At 46.6% G+C, this 19662-nt stretch overlaps 2 protein-coding genes across 5 annotated transcripts in view; one reads left to right on the top strand and one right to left on the bottom strand.

Moving 5' to 3' along the window:
* Positions 1-19662, bottom strand: part of LOC139274101 (zinc finger protein 420-like) — a 506104-nt gene that overhangs the window by 30248 nt on the left and 456194 nt on the right. Inside the window, exons 6-9 of the mRNA XM_070891146.1 lie at positions 7527-8683; positions 7334-7441; positions 4413-4540; positions 3554-3651 (exon numbers count right to left, since the gene is read on the bottom strand). Coding sequence (XP_070747247.1) covers positions 3554-3651; positions 4413-4540; positions 7334-7441; positions 7527-8347 — 1155 coding nt within the window. The 5' untranslated portion in view covers positions 8348-8683. The remainder of the gene's footprint in view (positions 1-3553; positions 3652-4412; positions 4541-7333; positions 7442-7526; positions 8684-19662) is intronic.
* The window catches only part of LOC139273516 (zinc finger protein 214-like), a 46139-nt gene continuing 31090 nt past the window's right edge, over positions 4614-19662 (top strand). For 2 of the 4 annotated variants that reach the window (XM_070890429.1, XM_070890430.1), the window contains exons 1-2: positions 4614-4701; positions 6956-7018. The gene's annotated coding sequence lies outside the window, so the exon portion shown is untranslated. Of the gene's footprint in view, positions 4702-4958; positions 5005-6955; positions 7019-19662 lie in introns of those variants that run through there. The other 2 variants (XM_070890428.1, XM_070890431.1) reach the window with 1 other exon arrangement.

Raw genomic sequence — 19662 nt, 5'->3', positions numbered from 1 at the left:
TCCAGAAATACTAGGGGACCGAGGGTCTAGCGAGAAGGAGGAACTGAAGGAAATCCTTAATAGTCAGGAAATTGTGTTGGGGAAATTGATGGAATTGAAGGCCGATAAATCCCCAGGGCCTGATAGTCTGTATCCCAGAGTACTGAAGGAAGTGGCCCTAGAAATAGTGGATGAAATAGTGGTCATTTTCCAACATTCTATCGACTCTGGATCAGTTCCTATGGATTGGAGGGTAGCTAATGTAACCCCACTCCCAAAGGAGGGAGAGAGAAAACAGGGAATTATAAACCAGTTAGCCTGACATTAGTAGTGGGGAAAATGTGGAATCAATTATTAAAGATGTAATGCAGCACATTTGGAAAGCAGTGACAGAATCAGTCCAAGTCAGCAAGGATTTATGAAAGGGAAATCATGCTTGACAAATTTTCTAGAATTTTTTGATGATATAACTAGTAGAGTGGACAAGGGAGAACCAGTGGATGTGGTGTATTTGGACTTTCAAAAAGCTTTTGACAAGGTCCCACACAAGAGATTAGTGTGCAAAATTAAAGCACATGGTATTGGGGGTAATGTATTGATGTGGATAGAGAACTGATTGGCAGACAGGAAGCAAAGTGTAGGACTAAACGGGTCCTTTTCAGAATGACAGGCAGTGACTAGTAGGGTACCACAAGGTTCCGTGCTGGGACCCCAGCTACTTACAATATACATTAATGATTTAGACGAAGGAATTGAATGTAATACCTCCAAATTTGCAGATGACACTAAGCTGGGTGGCAGTGTGAGCTGCGAGGAGGATGCTAAGAGGTTGCAGGGTGACTTGGACAGGTTAGCTGAGTGGGAAAATGCATGGCAAATGCAGTATAATGTAGATAAATATGAGGTTATCCACTTTGGTGGCAAAAACAGGAAGGCAGAATAATATCTAAATGGTGACAGATTAGGAAAAGAGGAGGTGCAATGAGACCTGGGTGTCATGGTACATCAGTCATTGAAAGTTGGCATGCAGGTACAGCAGGCGGTGAAGAAGGCAAATGGCATGTTGGCCTTCATAGCGAGAGAATTTGAGTATAGGAGCAGGCAGGTCTTACTGCAGTTGCACAGGGCCCTCGTGAGGCCACACCTGGAATATTGTGTGCAGTTTTGGTCTCCTAATCTGAGGAAGGACATTCTTGCTATTGAGCGAATGCAGCGAAGGTTCACCAGACTGATTCCCGGGATGGCAGGACTGACATATGAGGAAAAACTGGATTGAGTAGGCTTATGTTCACTGGAATTTAGAAGAATGAGAAGGGATCTCATAGAAACATATAAAATTCTGATGGGATTGGACAGGTTAGATGCAGGAAGAATGTTCCCGAAGTTGCGGAAGGCCAGAACCAAGGGTAAGGGGTAAGCCATTTAGGACCGAGATGAGAAACTTCTTCACTCAGAGAATTATGAACCTGTGGAATTCACTGCCACAAAAAGTTGTTGAGGCCAGTTCGTTAGATATATTCAAAAGGGAGTTAGATGTGGCCCTTACAGCTAAAGGGATTAAGGGATGTGGAGAGAAAGCAGGAAAGTGGCACTGAAGTTGCATGATCAGCCATGATCATATTGAATGGTGGTGCAGGCTAGAAGGACGGAATGGCCTACTCTTGCACCTATTTTCTATGTTTCTATCTATCGTGTGTAGCTTCTGTGTGACCTTTGTGATGAATGTGGTACAGAATGGACTGGGCAACATAGAGGGTAGTCAAACCCCTTTGTTTATTCAAGAAGAACAAATGCTTTAAAGGAACCAAGACATAAACTATGATGTTATGCAGAAAATGAGAATGGGGTCTTTGGCCCCCAGGGAACGGGAAAGAAATGAAGATATTAGACTAGTGGGATCGGTCTTGTCTTTGTTAAGGAAAAATGGAAATGAAACGACACATTGGAAGGTGTATAGGGTAGAATCGGTTGCAATGTTGGTAGACTCAGCTAGGTCTGATCCATAAACAGTATGAGGAGTATCCAAGATATCTGATTAAGAAGGGAGGAACTTGGATAGCACCAGATATGCAGTGGTGTACTCTGAAAGGGATAACATGGGTTTGTAGTTGTGACGAAGTGCATCAACACACTGTTCCAGCTTGTGGGTTCACCCTCAACAAAGAATCATCAAAATGCCAGATTGGAATAATTAAATGGGGCGAAGACCAAACTAATACCATGTATAAAGGAAAAGGACAGTTTTGTGTGGCTACTGCTGCCACATATATGATTGTGGGTTCAACCCGAAGCCCCATGCTAAAACATCATTTTTGCTTGATTTCACTGAGGAACATGCCTATCGGTGCTAAAACATTGGTACTGGTACATCATCATAATGCCACTAGTCTGTAGATAAGACAGCCTCTGGAGGATGAAGCCATTCGAGCCATTCCGCATCTGGGACACTATACACCTCCCCTGTCGATGACTTTAAAGCTCATAATTGAGTGAATTAAGATACCCCAGAAACACATAGTGCAAATGATACAGACAAATATCGAGACAGAAAAGGCAATCCTGGGCCTTGGGAATCATGAATGGTGTGAAGTAGGATCTAATGTTGAACTACATCCTTGGGCTAGACTGTTCCAGATGGGATTGGTGAGTAGTGGTGCGACCGAGTCAGCCTTAGTGATGGACTTTGGACTAATAAAGTTACGCACCAAACTTATGTATCTTTGTTAGTTTGTTGAATCGATTGACGTGCCACCTGGTGAGCGCGATAACGTCAAATCAATCAGCGTTAAGAAAGAAAAAGAGCACGTTTCATGACCACAGGATGTCCCAAAGTGCTTTACAGCCAATTAAGTTTAGAAATGTAGGAAATATGACATACAATTTGTGCTCACAGCAAGCTCCCACAAACAGCAATGTGATAATATCCAGATTACCTGTGGTATTGGTTGTCATTTCGCTGTCATTCTACCTTTGAAACTGACGGTAATTCAGGATTTAGCGCATCTGCAACATAATGCGTAAATACTAAAGTTGTGGTCTGTCATTCACTGCTCCCTCACAGGATGTGATGTTCCCCCCAGCGCAGAGTTGGCAATCATGGAATTCTCTCGACTCTGGGAAACTGATGAAAACTACTGCTCTTCCGCAGAAATACCGCTGTTAAATTCTCCATTAAAAGTTAGGTATAACTGGGATTTTAACAGCGTGCTGACTGCTTAAGAAAGAAAAAGGTTGGGCAGTGTCAAATTTATCCATTTTAATAAAAAAATAAAATTGTTAAGTAACTTTAAAAAAAAGTTAGTTCACCTTTATTTCAGATTTGTCATTTCCCCATGTGCAAGCCACAATCTTTGTTTTGCTCTAACATTTTTTAAGTTAGAATTTGAAGAGCTTAGCCACCTCCTTGTTCACGGCCTGTGAAAATTCTGCATTTAGATTGGATGTTTAGACAGCTTGTTGACATTGCAGCAGCTCGCGCTAGGAGATTCCCACTGTACTCTCTTGATTTGAATTACATGTCAGAAAACCCAAACTTCTTGACACAGAGATCGCCACATTTTTGTGCAAAGCTTACTTCGGGGCTGGGGGTGAAAGTCTTCGCTTCGCCACTGGCCGCAAATTCCGAGCCATTATGGAACAGTTTTTGCAGAGTGACCGAGGCTGCCTCTGAAACTGCATACAATTAGTATTTAAATAAGCTCGTATGGTGAAGCTGCTATCCCTTTGGCCCTTCGAAAAGCTGCTCATTGTGACCCCTCTCCCAGATTCCAGCCCCAGCTCTGTGCTCACTGTGGTCCCTCTCCCAGATTCCAGCCCCAGCTCTGTGCTCACTGTGGCCCCTCTCCCAGATTCCAGCCCCAGCTCTGTGCTCACTGTGGCCCCTCTCCCAGATTCCAGTCCCAGCTCTGTGCTCACTGTGGTCCCTCTCCCAGATTCCAGCCCCAGCTCTGTGCTCACTGTGGCCCCTCTCCCAGATTCCAGTCCCAGCTCTGTGCTCACTGCGGTCCCTCTCCCAGATTCCAGCCCCAGCTCTGTGCTCACTGTGGCCCCTCTCCCAGATTCCAGCCCCAGCTCTGTGCTCACTGTGGTCCCTCTCCCAGATTCCAGTCCCAGCTCTGGGCTCACTGTGGCCCCTCTCCCAGATTCCAGCCCCAGCTCTGTGCTCACTGTGGCCCCTCTCCCAGATTCCAGTCCCAGCTCTGTGCTCACTGTGGTCCCTCTCCCAGATTCCAGCCCCAGCTCTGTGCTCACTGTGGCCCCTCTCCCAGATTCCAGTCCCAGCTCTGGGCTCACTGTGGCCCCTCTCCCAGATTCCAGCCCCAGCTCTGTGCTCACTGTGGTCCCTCTCCCAGATTCCAGCCCCAGCTCTGTGCTCACTGTGGCCCCTCTCCCAGATTCCAGTCCCAGCTCTGGGCTCACTCAGCTGCTCTCACCTGGGGACCGCGTCACAATCGGCCCCCGCACACCTGAGCTGGACACCAGGCCCCGCCCCCTTGCTGCGCCGGCATTGATTGGAGGACCCGCCGCCAGCTCGCTCCGCCCATCTCCGCCGGGGCTCTTCCTATTGGTCCGAGCTCCCGTCAGTCAGGACGAGCCCACGTGGTGCTGGGCGGGCAGTTTGAGGCGGTTTGTTCTGGAACTTTCCTTCAGCAGGATGATGTGATTGACGGATGGGACAAGGATCCCGCAGCCTCTGCTGTTCAGGCCTGAATCATTGGGCAGGTTAGCAGCTTATTGAGGGCCCGCGGCCGGGGGGTGGTGAAACGCTGTTGTGATCCCGGGGGAACATCTTGTGGCGCCGCCCAGGTCCGTCAGTCTGGTCATCGGCGGCAACACCCGTGCTCGGCCCCGCCCACAACCAGGCTCAACCCCGCCTCTCGCACACTCCGATTGGTTGGAGGACCAACTGCCCGCTCGATCCTCCAGCCCCGCCCCCGCTCTTTCTATTGGTCCGGATCTGCTGTCAATCACCCGGGCAATGTGAGCTGAGCATGCGCGGTGGGGCGGCTGTATCTGAGGCAGCAGGTGAGAGATGGGCGGAGGGAGGGAGCGGGTTAATAAACCCCGGGGGGGCCGCGGGCTTCACACACACCGAGTGCGGGCCCAGGCCCCGCCCCCGCCCGTCCAAGAGACAACATTCCGCATTATCCGCTTCACACACACCCGCTGTGGGCCTCAGGCCCCGAACAACAACCTGCGGCTCCGGCTCCGGCTCCGGCTCCGGGAGGTTGGTTGCTAGGCACTGCAGTGATGTCATAAAGCAGGGCCATTCAGCCCAGCGGGTCCTCTCCTTGTCCCTTTAAAGGTGGAGAGCTGGGACATCCTGTCTCAACACACATCCCCCTGTTCATACTGAGAATCCCCGGGGAAGGGCCAGGGCCCAGAGTGTGCAACACAACCAAGGGGGAAAGAGAAGGAGAGCTGGGACATCCTGTCTCAACACACATCCTCCTATTCATACTGAGAATCCCCGGGGAAGGGCCAGGGCCCAGAGTGTGGAACACAACTAAGGGGGAAAGAGGAGGCGAGACGGTGCAGTGTGGGAAATGAGAGAGGAATCTGCTCATTCCCAGGGGCAGATCGAAGTGCTTTGAGTGGTGGGTCCAGCAATGAAAGTGAAACCAAACCAGAGGGAACAAATAAAAATGCAATCCAAGGGAATGGGAAGCGGGAAGAAACCACAACCAGCCCAAAAGTGGGACTAATCACCCAAAAAGGTCACTCTAGACCGTTAGAAACTGCTCCTAGTGACTGTGTGCCTGCAGGACTCAGCTTCACTCCAGTGTTTAATGGCACAGATGCTGGCCTCACACCCAGGGGTCAATGTGTTAGAATTCCAGGGGCAGTGAGAACATGCTTGGAAATATCCTGGAGAATATAAGAAATAGAAGTAGGCCATTTGGCCCCTCGAGCCTGCTCCGCCATTCAATAAAATCATGGCTGATCTGATCTTGGTCTCAACTCCACTTCCCTGCCCGTTCCCCAAGCCCTTGACTCCATTCTCCTCCAAAAATCTGTATCACCACCTTAAATATGTTCAAAGACCCATCCTCCACAGCTCTCTGGGGTAGAGAATTCCAAAGATTCACGACCCTCTAAGAGAAGAAATTCCTCCTAATTTCTGTTTTAATTGGGTGACCCTTTATTCTGAAACTATGCTCCCTAGTTCTGGATTCCCCCATGAGGGGAAACATTCTTTCTCCGTCTACCCTGTCAGGAGCAGTGAAAGCTCACTGGGCCCCACCATATGCTCATCGCAAAACACCGGGAAAGGGAAAAGTCAGCTCTGAAGCCAGTTTGCTGCTCCTTCTGCCCAGCACTGCCTGCACCCCCGGCACACGGAGGGGGAATTTTAGCCTCAGTATTACAGGTTTCATTTACAGGCTGGTGAGAGAAATAGTTCATACTGACACCGAACTGTGTGATTGGTTCAGTCTGTATGTGACTGATGGGCTCTTTTAAATTTGAGTGGTCATGTATTCGAATTCCCCGTAACTCTAATGGTGGATATAAAAGAGAGATGTGTTCAAATCAAAGAGTCTCCTTGGAGATTCTCAGAGAAGTAATGGGTCAGCTTAAAACTCTGAAAAAGATAATTTTTTTTTAGAAGTTTCCAATCAGCAGTTTTTGACCGATATTGACTCCCACAGGGACGGAGAATTCTACAATAAGAAAGAACTGGTCACAATTTGAAAGGTATTAAAGGATTCGAGGGGCTCTTACATTTGGGCTCTTTCTTTTGTTCACTTGAGGAGTTAGACAACAGACTTCCTGCTGTCAATAAGGAGTTGGATTATTGGACCATGATGTATTTACTTGTTCATATTTTGTTAAATACATTTGCTGAGTGGATTTAAATTCAAGACGAGGTTTGCAGGCATGATGATTTATTCACACATCGAAGGTGAGAGATGCTGTGGGGTACATGCTAAGTCCAGTAGCTGAACGTGATTAACAAACTGTGTTTTGTGTTTAGTGATCCCGGGCATGTTACCGAGACCCTCCCTGGATACCAAGGCAAGGAGAGGCACTCTGGAAGGTAGGGGGAGCTGGGACTTGTCTGAGAGTAACGAACAGATTTGAGAACTGAAATAATCTAGAATTAGAAAGGAGAAAAGGCCCAAAATGGAGCAGTCAGTAACAGGACATCAATTAGTCTCCTCTTATCTTGGAACATTAAATATCGACACTGTTATTTGAAATATCAAAATATTAAACAGCAGCCCAGTTACAGGGGTTATTAACATCAGCAGAAACAAACCCCAACTGTCAGAATGAACATGGTTCAGCCGGGATGTGATTAACAGCAGCAATAATAGTAGACTCCCACCCCTGCAGTCACTTGTGAACTTGCTGGTGTGTCAGCAGGATGGATGAATGAGTGAATCCCTTCCCACACTCAGAGCAGGTGAATGGGCTCTCCGTGTTGTGAACTTGCTGGTGCGATAGAAGGTTAAATGAACTAATGAATCCCTTCCCACACTCAGAGCAGGTGAACGGTCTCTCCCCAGTGTGAATACGCTGGTGCGTTAGAAGGTTGGATGAACTAGTAAATCCCTTCCCACACTCCAAACAGGTGAATGGCCTCTCCCCAGTGTGAACTCGGTGGTGTTTCAACAGACTGGATGACTGAGCGAATCCCTTCCCAAGAACAGGTGAATGGTCTCTCCCCAGTGTGAACTCGCTGGTGCGTTAGCAGGCTGCATGACAAATTGATTCCCTTCCCACACTCACAGGTGAACTGTCTCTCTGTAGTGTGAGCTCCCTGGTTTGTCAGCAGGTGGGATAACTGAGTGAATCCCTTCCCACACTCAGAACAGGTGAAAGGCCTCTTCCCAGTGTGAATACGTTGGTGCTTTAGAAGGTTGGATGACTGAGCGAATCCCTTCCCACACCCAGAGCAGGTGAAAGACCTCTCCCCAGTGTGAACTCGCTTGTGTGTCAGCAGGCTGGATGACTGAGTGAATCGCTTCCCACAGACAGAGCAGGTGAATGGCCTCTCCCCAGTGTGAACTCGCTGGTGTGTCAGCAGGGTTGATGATGAAGGGAATCCCTTTCCACACATGGAGCAAGTGAATGGGCTCACCCCAGTGTGAACTTGTTGGTGTGTCAGCAGGTTGGATGACTGAGTGAAATGCTTCCCACAGTCAGAGCAGATGAACGGCCTCTCCCCAGTGTGAACACGCTGGTGTGTCAGCAGATGGGATGACCGAGTGAATCCCTTCCCACACATGGGGCAGGTGAACGGTCTCTCCCCGGTGTGACTGCGTCGATGAGTTTCCAGCTCAGACGGGTAACTGAATCCCTTTCCACAGTCCCCACATTTCCACGGTTTCTCCGTGTTGCAGGTATCCTTGTGACTCTCCATGGTTGGATGATCAGTTGAAGCCTCGTCCACACACACAACACATGTAATGGTTTCTCCGTGCTGTGAATGGTGCGATGTTTTTTCAGGTTGTGTAACTGGTTAAAGCTCTTTCCACAGTCAGTGCACTGAAACACTCACGCGGGTGTGTGTGTCTCGGTGCTTCTCTAGTCACGCCGATTTGTGAAATCTTTTCCTAAAGACAGAACAAGCAAATAATTCTCCTGCCATATTCAAAGGCCGATGATATTCAGGTCCGGAGGAATCAAGTGACTCTGTCAGATCTTGATGTGATGTTTGGTTTTTGTTTCCTGTCTGAAAATCTCCCCTTCTAATACTCTGTAAAAGGAGATTACAGAACTCATCACTAAGTACAGAACAGACAATTCTAGTTTCTATGGAACATTCTTTCCTCTCTTGTTTCCCCAAAGCTGCAAATCCCCGTTCCGCACTCTCCCTCCTCCCTGTGCTGAAAGCCAAACACATCGCACGTCTCAAGACAGTTTGTCCTCCGCTCCCAGTTTTCACCACCAACTCTGGCTGGGTGCAGTTTTACACTCACTGGTTCCCCTCCCTCTCCTCCCCGGAAAGTGCTGACTCTGGTTGGGTGTAGTTCTACTCTCACTGGTTCCCCTTCCTCTCCTCCCCTGAAGGTGCTGACTCTGGCAGGTTTCAGTTCTACACTCACTGGTTCTCCTTCCTCTCCTCCCCTGAAGGTGCTGACTCTGGCAGGTTTCAGTTCTACACTCACTGGTTCTCCTTCCTCTCCTCCCCTGAAGGTGCTGACTCTGGCAGGTTTCAGTTCGACACTCACTGGTTCCCCTCCCTCTCCTTCCCTGAAGGTGCTGACTCTGGCAAGTTTCAGTTCGACACTCACTGGTTCCCCTCTCTCTCCTTCCCTGAAGGTGCTGACTCTGGCTGGGTTCAGTTCTACACTCACTAGTTCCCCTTCCTCTCCTCCCCTGAAGGTGCTGACTCTGGCAGGTTTCAGTTCTACACTCACTGGTTCCCCTTCCTCTCCTCCCCTGAAGGTGTTGACTCTGGCAGGTTTCAGTTCGACACTCACTGGTTCCCCTCTCTCTCCTCCCCTGAAGGTGCTGACTCTGGCAGGTTTCAGTGCTACACTCACTAGTTCCCCTCCCTCTCCTCCCCTGAAGGTGCTGACTCTGGCAGGTTTCAGTTCTACACTCACTGGTAACCTGAAATATAACAGAAAATAATGGAAATACTCAGGCAACATCTGTAGAGATAGAAACAGAGTTAAGGTATCAGGTCACTTTCCTTTCATCAGAACTGGAAAATAGGAGCAGGGGTCGGCCCTCCGGCCCCTCGAGCCTGCTCCGCCATTCAATAAGATCATGGCTGATCATCAACCTCAACTCCACTTTCCCGCCCCATCTCCCTATCTCTTGATTCCTCGAGACTCCAAAAATCTATCTATCTCAGTCTTGAATATAAGTTTTAAATAAGTGCAGAGGCAGGGAAAGGGGAGGAAAGACAGGAGTGATTAAATGACAAAAGGGATGATGGAGCAAGACAAAAGGAGATGGTGATGGGACAAGAAACAAAAGATGGGTCTGGAGGAGGTGTAAATGGAAATAGGAGATCATTACCAACAGCTGCTGTACTAAACAATGGGAGCAGTGGTTATGGTGAAATTGTGGAACTCAATGTTGAGTCCGGAAGATGAAATTCTGTGCCTCGAGCTTTATTAGAACAGTGGAGGAGGCCGAGGTCAGAGTGGGAGTGGTCCGGAGAATTTCAGTAACAAGCGATCAGAAACTCAGAGTCATGCTTGCGACTGAACGAAGGTATTCCGCGATGCGATCACCCAATCTGCATTTGGTCTCTCCAATGTCGAAGACACTGCATCACGAGCAGCGAATACAGTATACTAAATTCAAAGTAGTACAATAAATCGTTGTTTCACCTGGAAGGAGTGTCTGTGGCCCTGGACGGTGGGAAGGGAGGAGGTGAAAGGGCAGGTGTTGTATTTCCGATTTTAAAGTAGGAAATGAGCCAATTAATTTGTGCACAGAAAGCTCCCACAAACAGCAATGAACAGATAACGTATTTTAGTGATGTTGATTGAGGGATATATATTGGCCAGGACTTTGAGGTAACTCCCCTGCTCTTCTTCGATATAGTGCCATGGGATCTTTTAAATCTACTCTAGTTGCAGTCGGGTCCTCGGTTTAACGTCGCATCACAAGAGACGACACCTCTGACAGTGCAGTGCTGCACTGGAGTGCCAGCCTGGATTTTTGTGCTCAAGTCTCTGGAGTGGGACTTAAGCAGCTCTGAGAACAAGGGGATCTAAATCTGGGCCCATCTGTTACAATTCTATGGGCTGTAAACTGTCTCCCCAGCATTTACCAGCGCCTTCAGGAGAGATGCTGAGAAAGCCACTGTGTGCAGAGTGAGAACAAAATCAATGAGTCAATGATTTTCTCTCCCGGTCACTGGGACCCTGAAGCCCCGCCCACTCTTTGTTGCTTTACAAATATGGACAAAGAAGTTCCTTTGAACCATCCCGTAATATAACTATATCACATAAGATGTGAAATCAGTTATTTTCTGCATAATTTATCTTTTTTGATCCGATTTCATAAAAATCCTCCACACACATTGCATATGACAGGGGACAAGAGAGAGAGAGGGAAACAGTCTCCATTTCTCCTTCATTTACAGACCCTCCCTGGTCTGTCACCAATTCTCCTTCATTTACAGATGCTCCCTGACCAATCACCAATTCTCCTTCATTTACAGACACTCCCTGACCATTCACCATTTCTCCCTCAATGACAGATGCTCCCTGACCAATCACAATTCGCCTTCATTTACAGACCGGTTTGTCACCATTTCTCCTTCATTTACAGATGCTCCCTGACCACTCCATGTTTCTGCTTCATTTGCAGACGCTCCCTGACGAGTCACCGCTTTGTGGACCTTTCTGTTGTGGCTTTCAACAATAAAAACCCTGTGGGGTGGAGCAAACATTGCAACATTTGGTAGTGAAATGGATTAGTGCAGGACAGACAGCAGGGATTATTTGAGGAAATAACACAGTGCAGTGAGAAAGGAAATGCAGAGGATGTTGTATAGATGGATTGTCAAAGGGTGTTTGATAAGGTGCCGGACAGGAGGCTTGTTGATCAAATCACGGTATTAAAGGGAGTGGGGCAGCGTGGAAAGGATGTTGGGTAAAGGGCAGAAAACAGAGAGTAGTGGTTAATGGAGGTTTTTCAGAGTGGAGGAATGTAAACAGTGGTGTCCCCAGGGTCAGTATTGGGACCATTGCTCTGCTCAATATAGAGAAATGATCTGGGCTTGGATATATGGGGCACACGATCAAAATCTCCAGAGGAGACCAAAAAAGGGACGATGGCCAACTGTGAAATGACTGTAAGTAGTTTCAGTATGAATACACAGGTTAGTAAATAGGGTGGGTAGATGTCAGATGAAATGTAACCGAGATAAATGTGAGGTGATATTTCTTTGTCCCAAAATGTGTGAGGAAAAGTACATTAAATGGTAAAAATGTAAAAGCAGTAGAGAAGCAGAAAAGGAAAGGGGTGTTAGATTCTAGCTAATGCCTTGTAACATCGGTGGTATGAGACGTGAATTGGCTAGAATAGACTGGCAAATGATACTTAAAGGGTTGGTGGTGGATAGGCAATGGCAAACATTTAAAGATCACATGGATGAACTTCAACAATTGTATATCCCTTTCTGGAGTAAAAATAAAACGGGGAAGGTGGCTCAACCGTGGCTAACAAGGGAAATTAGGGACAGTGTTAAGTCCAAGGAAGAGGCATATGAATTGGCCAGAAAAAGCAGCAAACCTGAGGACTGAGAGAAATTTAGAATCCAGCAGAGGAGGACAAAGTGTTTAATTCGGAGGGGGAAAATAGAGTATAAGAGGAAGCTTGCTGAGAACATAAAAACTGACTGCAAAAGCTTCTATAGATATGTGAAGAGAAAGAGATTAGTGAAGACAAATGTAGGTCCCTTGCAGTCAGAATCAGGTGAATTTATAATGGGGAACAAAGAAATGGTGGACCAATTGAACAAATACTTTGGTTCTGTCTTCACGAAGGAAGACTCGAATAACCTTCCGAAAATACTAGGGGACCGAGGATCTAGCGAGAAGGAGGAACTGAAGGAAATTATTATTAGTCAGGAAATTGTGTTAGGGAAATTAATGGGATTGAAGGCTGATAAATCCCCACAGCCTGATAGTCTGCAGCCCAGAGTACTTAAAGAAGTGGCCTTAGAAATAGTGGATGCATTGGTGATCATTTTCTAACAGTCTGTCGACTCTGGATCAGTTCCTATGGATTGGAGGGTAGCTAATGTAACACCACTTTTTAAAAAAGGAGGGAGAGAGAAAACGGGGAATTATAGACCGGTTAGCCTGACATCGGTAGTGGGGAAAATGCTGGAATCAATTATTAAAGATGAAATAGCAGCGCATTTGGAAAGGATTGACAGGATCAGTCCAAGTCAGCATGGATTTATGAAAGGAAATCATGCTTGACAAATCTTCTATAATTTTTTGAGGATGTAACTAGTAGAGTGGACAAGGGAGAACCAGTGGATGTGGTGTATTTGGACTTTCAAAAAGCTTTTAACAAGGTCCAACACAAGAGATTGGTGTGCAAAATTAAAGCACATGATATTGGGGGTAATGTATTGACGTGGATAGAGAACTGGTTGGCAGACAGCAAGCAGAGAGTCGGGATAATTGGGTCCTTTTCAGAATGGCAGGCTGTGATTAGTGGGGTACCATAGGGCTCAGTGCTGGAATCCCAGCTATTTAAAATATACATCAATGATTTAGATGAAGGAATTGAGTGTAATATCTCCAAGTTTGCAGATGACACTAAGCTGGGTGGCTGTGTGAGCTGTGAGGAGGATGCTAAGAGGCTGCAGGGTGACTTGGACAGGTTAGGTGAGTGTGCAAATGCATGGCAGATGCAGTATAATGTGGATAAATGTGAGGTTATCCACTTTGGTGGCAAAAACATGAAGGCAGATTATTATCTGAATGGCGGGCAGATTAGGGAAAGGGGAGGTGCAACGAGACCTGGGTGTCATGGTACATCAGTCATGGGTGTCATGGTACCTACGTTGGCATGCAGGTACAGCAGGCGGTGAAGAAGGCAAATGGCATGTTGGCCTTCATAGCTAGGGGATTTGAGTATAGGAGCAGGGAGGTCTTACTGCAGTTGTACAGAGCCTTGGTGAGGCCACACCTAGAATATTGTGTTCAGTTTTGGTCTCCTAATCTGAGGAAGTACGTTCTTGCTATTGAGGGAGTGCAGCGAAGATTCACCAGACTGATTCCCGGGATGGCAGGACTGACATATGAGAAGAGACTGGATCGACTGGGCCCGTATTCACTGTAGTTTAGAAGAATGAGAGGGGATCTTATAGAAACATATAAAATTCTGACCGTTAGATGCAGGAAGAAAGTTCCCAATGTTGGGGAAGTCTAGAATCAGGGGTCACAGAGTAAGACTAAGGGGTAAGCCATTTAGGACCAAGATGAGGAAAAACTTCTTCACTCAGAGAATTGTGAACTTGTGGAATTCTCTACCGCATAGAGTTGTTGATGTCAGTTTGTTAGATATATTCAAGAAGGAGTTTGATATGGCCCTTATGGCTAAAGGGATCAAGGGGTATGGAGAGAAAGCAGGAAAGGGGTACTGAGGTGAATGATCAGCCATGATCTTATTGCATGCTGGTGCAGGCTCGAAGGGCCGAATGGCCTACTCCTGCACCTATTTTTTATGTTTCCAGACTCCCACCACCCTTTGGGTAAATAAATTTCCCCTCAATACTTCCATGCAATTACTTTAAATCTGGCCCTCTGGTTGTTGAACCCTCTGCCAAGGAACACAGGTCCTTTCTATCCACTCTATCCAGGCCCCTCATAATCTTATACACCTCAATCAGGTCTCCCCTCAGCCTGCTCTGTCCCAAAGAAAACAGACCTAGACTATCCAATCTTTCCTCATAGCCAAAGTTCTACAGACCAGGCAACAATCTGGTAAATCTCCTCTGCACCCTTTCCTGTAATATGGTGACCAGAACTGCACACAGTACTCCAGCTGCAGCCTAACCAGTGTTTTATGCAGTTCAAGCATACGTCCTTGCCTCTTGTATTCCAGGCCTCGACTGATAAAGGTAAGTATTCCACATGCCTTCTTAATCACCTTATCTACCTGGCCTGCTACCTTCAGGGATCTGTGAACCTGCACTCCAAGGTCCATTTGTTCCTCTACATCTTTCAATGCCGTACCAGTTAATGTGTATTCCTTTGTCTTGTTAGACCTCCCCAAATGCATTACCTCGCACTTCTCTGGATTGAATTCCATTTGTCACTGTTCTGCAGCTTTCTTAATTATCAACTACACAGCCTATTTTAGTGTCATCTGCAAACTTCTTAATCATATCCCCAACATTCAAGTCTAAGTCATTGATACATACCATAAAAAGCAAGGGACCCTGCACTGAGCCCTGCAGAATCTCACTGGATACAGCCTTCCAGTCACAAAAACACCCATCAACCATTACCCTTTGCTTCCTTCCTCTGAGCCAATTTTGGATCCAACTTGCCTCTTTACCTTGGATCCCATGGGCTTTTACTTTCGTAACCAGTCTGCCATGTGGGACCTGATCAAAAGATTTGCTAAAATTCATGTGCACGACAATATATGCACTGATCTCATCGACCCTCCTGGTTACCTCCTTGAAAAATTCAATCAAGTTAGTCAGGCACGATCTTCCCTTAACAAATCCATGCTGACTGTCCTTGATTAATCCATGTCTTTCCAAATTAAGATTTATTCTTTCCGTCAGGATTTTTTGCAATACTTTTCCCACCACTGAGGTTAGCTGACTGGCCTGTAATTACTTGGTCTATCCCTTTCTCCCTTTTTAAGCAAAGGTCTTTGTCGGCTGGCGCGGACACGATGGGCCGAAATGGCCTCCTTCCGTGCTGTACATTTTTATGATTCTATGAAAAAGTATCGTTTATTCCTACTCTGTTTTCTGTCCATTAACCAATCATCAATCCAAGATAATATATTACCCTTAATCCCATGAGATGTATTTTAGCCATGTTATGTTAAAGGCAGAGAGGTTGTTTCCACTGGTCGGGAAGACTAGAACTAGGGGGCACAGCCTCAAAATACGGGGAAGCCAATTTAAAACCGAGTTGAAAAGGAATTTCTTCTCCCAGAGGGTTGTGAATCTGTGGAATTCTCTGCCCAAGGAAGCAGTTGAGGCTAGCTCATTGAATGTATTCAAGTCACAGATAGATAGATTTTTAACCAATAAGGGAATTAAGGGTTACGGGGAGAGGGCGGGTAAGTGGAGCTGAGTCCACGGCCAGATCAGTCATGATCTTATTGAATAGCAGAGCAGGCTCGAGGGGCTAGATGGCCTACTCCTGTTCCTAATTCTTATGTTCTTATGTTATCTCTAAAACCTACAAGGGGTTCAGATACACAAATCTTTAAAAGTAGGAGGACAAGTTGATAAAGTGGTTAAAAAACACATGGGATCCTAGGTTTTATAAATAGGGCTGTGGAGTACAAAAGGGCAAAGGTCATGTAAACCTGTACAAATCATTGGTTGGACTGCAGTTCGAATATTGTGTCAGGTTTTGGGGATCTTACACCAGGAAGGATGTGGAGGCCATGGAGAGGGTGCAGAGAGATTCACTGAGACGATATCAGGGAAGAGAGGCTTTAGTTATCAGGGGGGATTGGAAAAACTGGGGCTCTTTTCATTAGAACAAAGGGTAATTGGAGATCTGAGGGAGGTGTTCAAAGTTTGATCAGGTAAATGAGGAAAAACTATTTCCACCAGTTGGAGAGTCAGTAACTCGAGGACATCAAATTCAAATCATCACCAAAAGGCTCAGACCCAGGGAGGAACTATCGAGCACACTGTACAACAATGTTTGGGACACTCACTGTCCCTCCGGATCTGTGTCCGGGGGAGGAACTGATGCGTTTTTCTTATCTTTGTGTTAAATGATGTTCACATCGAGGTGACAGATGTCAGTGCTGGGGAATGGGGTATTCTGAGATCATATTGTCTGCCTGAAGCACTCTGCAGTCAGGTACAGCATGGGTTAAATACAGAGTAAAGCTCCCTCTACACTGTCCCATCAAACACTGCCAACCCATAATGAGCAGAGCTCAGGGAGGTTGGTTGCTAGACACTGCAGTGATGTCATAAACAGGGCCATTCAGCCCAGCTGGTCCTCTCCTTGTCCCTTTAAAGGTGGAGAGCTGGGACATCCTGTCTCAACACACATCCCGCCCTGTTCATACAGAGAATCCCCGGGGAAGGCCCAGGGCCCAGAGTGTGGAACACAAGCAAGGGGGAAAGAGGAGGAGAGAAGAGGAGGTAAATGAAGGAGTTGGGACTGAGGGCCACCAAGCTGAAGTTTTAGAGGAAGAGTGAGTTCAGTAGTTTAAGATCCAGGGAGAGAACAAGGCACATTGCACAAATTGCTACTATTTTACCCTTCTCTTCACTCTACCCCTGAAGGTGCTGACTCTGGCTGGGTTCGGTTCTACACTCACTGAATCCCCTCCCTCTCCTCCCCTAAAGGTGCTGACTCTGGCTGGGTTCAGTTCTGCACTCACTGGTTCCCCTCCCTCTCCTCCCCTGAAGGTGCTGACTCTGGCTGGGTTCAGTTCTACACTCACCAGTTTCTCTCTAATATGTGACCCATGTGCCCAATCTCCATGTGTGAACCTCTACAGTGAGTGTCGACAGGCTATTCTACTGTCCTCACCCGAGGCCTCATACGTGCATTTTCCAGCAGGGTCACTGATCCCTCCTCCCAATGGCTCAGTGGGTAAAGGTAACGCCCAGTGTGACTGAGTCACATTAACAGGACAGACCCAGGTTTAATCCCGTCTGCATATCCTCACCACCTAATCCCCTGTAAAAGGAGTTTACAAATGTCATCACTGTAGGAACATAGGAACAGGAAAAGGCCATTCGGCCCCTTGAGCCTGTTCCGCCATTCAATTAAATCATGGCTGATCAGTATTTCAACTCCGTCTACCTGCCTTGGTTCCATCGCCCTTAATACCCTTGCCTAAGGAGAATCCATCAATCTCAGTTTTGTAATTTTCAATTATCTCCCAGCCTCAGTTTTATTGGGAACAGAGTTCTGGATTTCCACTATCCTTGAAGAATATAAGAGGATATGAAATAGGAGCAGGAGTGGGCCATGCGATCCCTCGAGCCTGCTCCGCCATTCAATAAGATCAAGTCTGATCTTGTATTTCAGCTCCACTTTCCCGCCCTATCCCCTTTTCCCTTGATTTCTTTAGTGTCCAAAAATCTATCGATCTCAGCCCTGAATATACTCAATGACTGAGCATCTAGGGCAGAGAATTCCAAAGATTCACTACCCTCTGAATGAAGAAATTTCTCCTCATCTCGGTCATCTCTGGGCCTTAGCCTGAAACTGTGACCCCCTAGTTCTAGACTCTGAGCCAAGAGAAACAGCCTCTCAGCATTTGTGTGAGGAAGTGCTTCCTGACATCACCCTGAACGGCCTAGCTCTGATTTGAAGGTTATTTCCCCATGTTGTGGACTCCCTCACCACTCCTTGAGTGGTCTGCACAGAGCGGTCTTAAACGGAGTGCACTTAAACAGAATGGTTTATTTGGGAACTTGGAAAGAGTGGCAATTGGGAGAAGAGGGGGAAGGAGTTGCAGTTTTTTGCCCACACTGTTTGTAGTGTTTTGTGTTACAGGTAGATATTTAATGTCATTATCCATTACTAAATGCAGATCAAGTAAGAAGTCAAAGAACTAAACTGTAAACTAAGTTACTTAAATACAAATGTAATTACATTTAATTAAATAGAACAAGGTGATACAAGGCTGACAGTGCAGGTGGTGTGCCACAATTGCAGCATGTGGGAGTTTGTGAGAGCATTGTGATATCCCAAACAAACACCTTTGCAGGAAGTACCTGCATCTTGAGGAGTTTCAGCTCAGAGTTGTTGAGCTGGAGTCTGAGGTGCAGATATTGCAGGGTATCCAGAAGGGGGAGAGTTACCTGGACACTTTGAAAAGGAATGTAGTTGTGGCAGGGGACAGTATAGTCAGAGGGATAGATACTGTTCTCTGCAGACGCGACCGGGATTTTTGACGGTTGTGTTGCCTGCCTGGTGCCGGGGTTAAAGAATCTCCTCACGGCTGCAGAAGAACTTGGAGTGGGAAGGGGAGGATCCGTTGTCGTGGTCCATGTAGGAGCCAACGACATAGGTAGAACTAGGAATGAGGTTCTGCTGAAAGAGTTTCAGGAGTTGGGGTCCAAATTAAAAAGTATTTTCAGGTTAGCAGGCTGTAACTAGTGGGGTGCCGCAAGGATCAATGCTTGGGGCCTCAGCTATTCACAATATATATCAATGATTGGGATGAGGGGACCAAATGTAATATATCCAAGTTTGCTGATGACACAAGCTAGGTGGGAATGTAGTTGTGAGGAGGCTGCAAAGAGGCTTCAAGGGGATATAGACAGGCTACGTGAGTGGGAAAGAACATGGCAAGTGGAATATAATGTGGAGAAATGTGAGGTTATCCACTTTAGTAGGAAAAATAGAAAAACGGAGTATTTTTTTAAATTGTGAGAGATTGGGAAATGTTGGTGATCGGGTGTCCTTGCATACAAATCACTGAAAGTTAACATGTAGGTACAGTAAGCAATTAAGAAAGGAAATGATATGTTGGCCTTTATTACACGGGGATTTGAGCATAAGAGCAAAGATGTCTTGCTGTAATTATATAGAGCCACGGTGAGACCACACCGAGAGTATTGTGTACAGTTTTGGTCTCCTTACCTAAGGAAGGATATACTTGCCACAGAGAGAGTTCAACAAAGGTTCACCAGACTGATTCCTGGGATAGGGGGATTGTCCTCTGAGGAGAGATTGAGTAGACTAGGCCTATATTTTCTAGAGTTCAGATGAGATGCGATCTCATTGAAACATACACAATTCTTACAGGACTTGACAGGGTAGATACAAGGATGATGTTTCCCCCCTGGCTGGGGAGTCTAGAACCAGGGGTCACAGTCTCAGAATAAGGGGTCGGCCATTTAGGACCGCGATGAGAAGAAATGTCTTCACTCAGAGGGTGGTGAATCTTTGGAATTCTCTATTCTAGAGGTCTGTGGCGGCTCAGTCGTTGAGTATATTCAAGACAGAGATTGATAGATTTTTGAATATTAAAAGGAATCAAGGGATATGGGGACAGTGCAGGAAAGTGGAG

Source organism: Pristiophorus japonicus, chromosome 9, assembly GCF_044704955.1.
Source record: "Pristiophorus japonicus isolate sPriJap1 chromosome 9, sPriJap1.hap1, whole genome shotgun sequence".
NCBI classification, from domain to species: domain Eukaryota; kingdom Metazoa; phylum Chordata; class Chondrichthyes; family Pristiophoridae; genus Pristiophorus; species Pristiophorus japonicus.
This window is presented reverse-complemented; position numbering and strand designations above follow the sequence as displayed.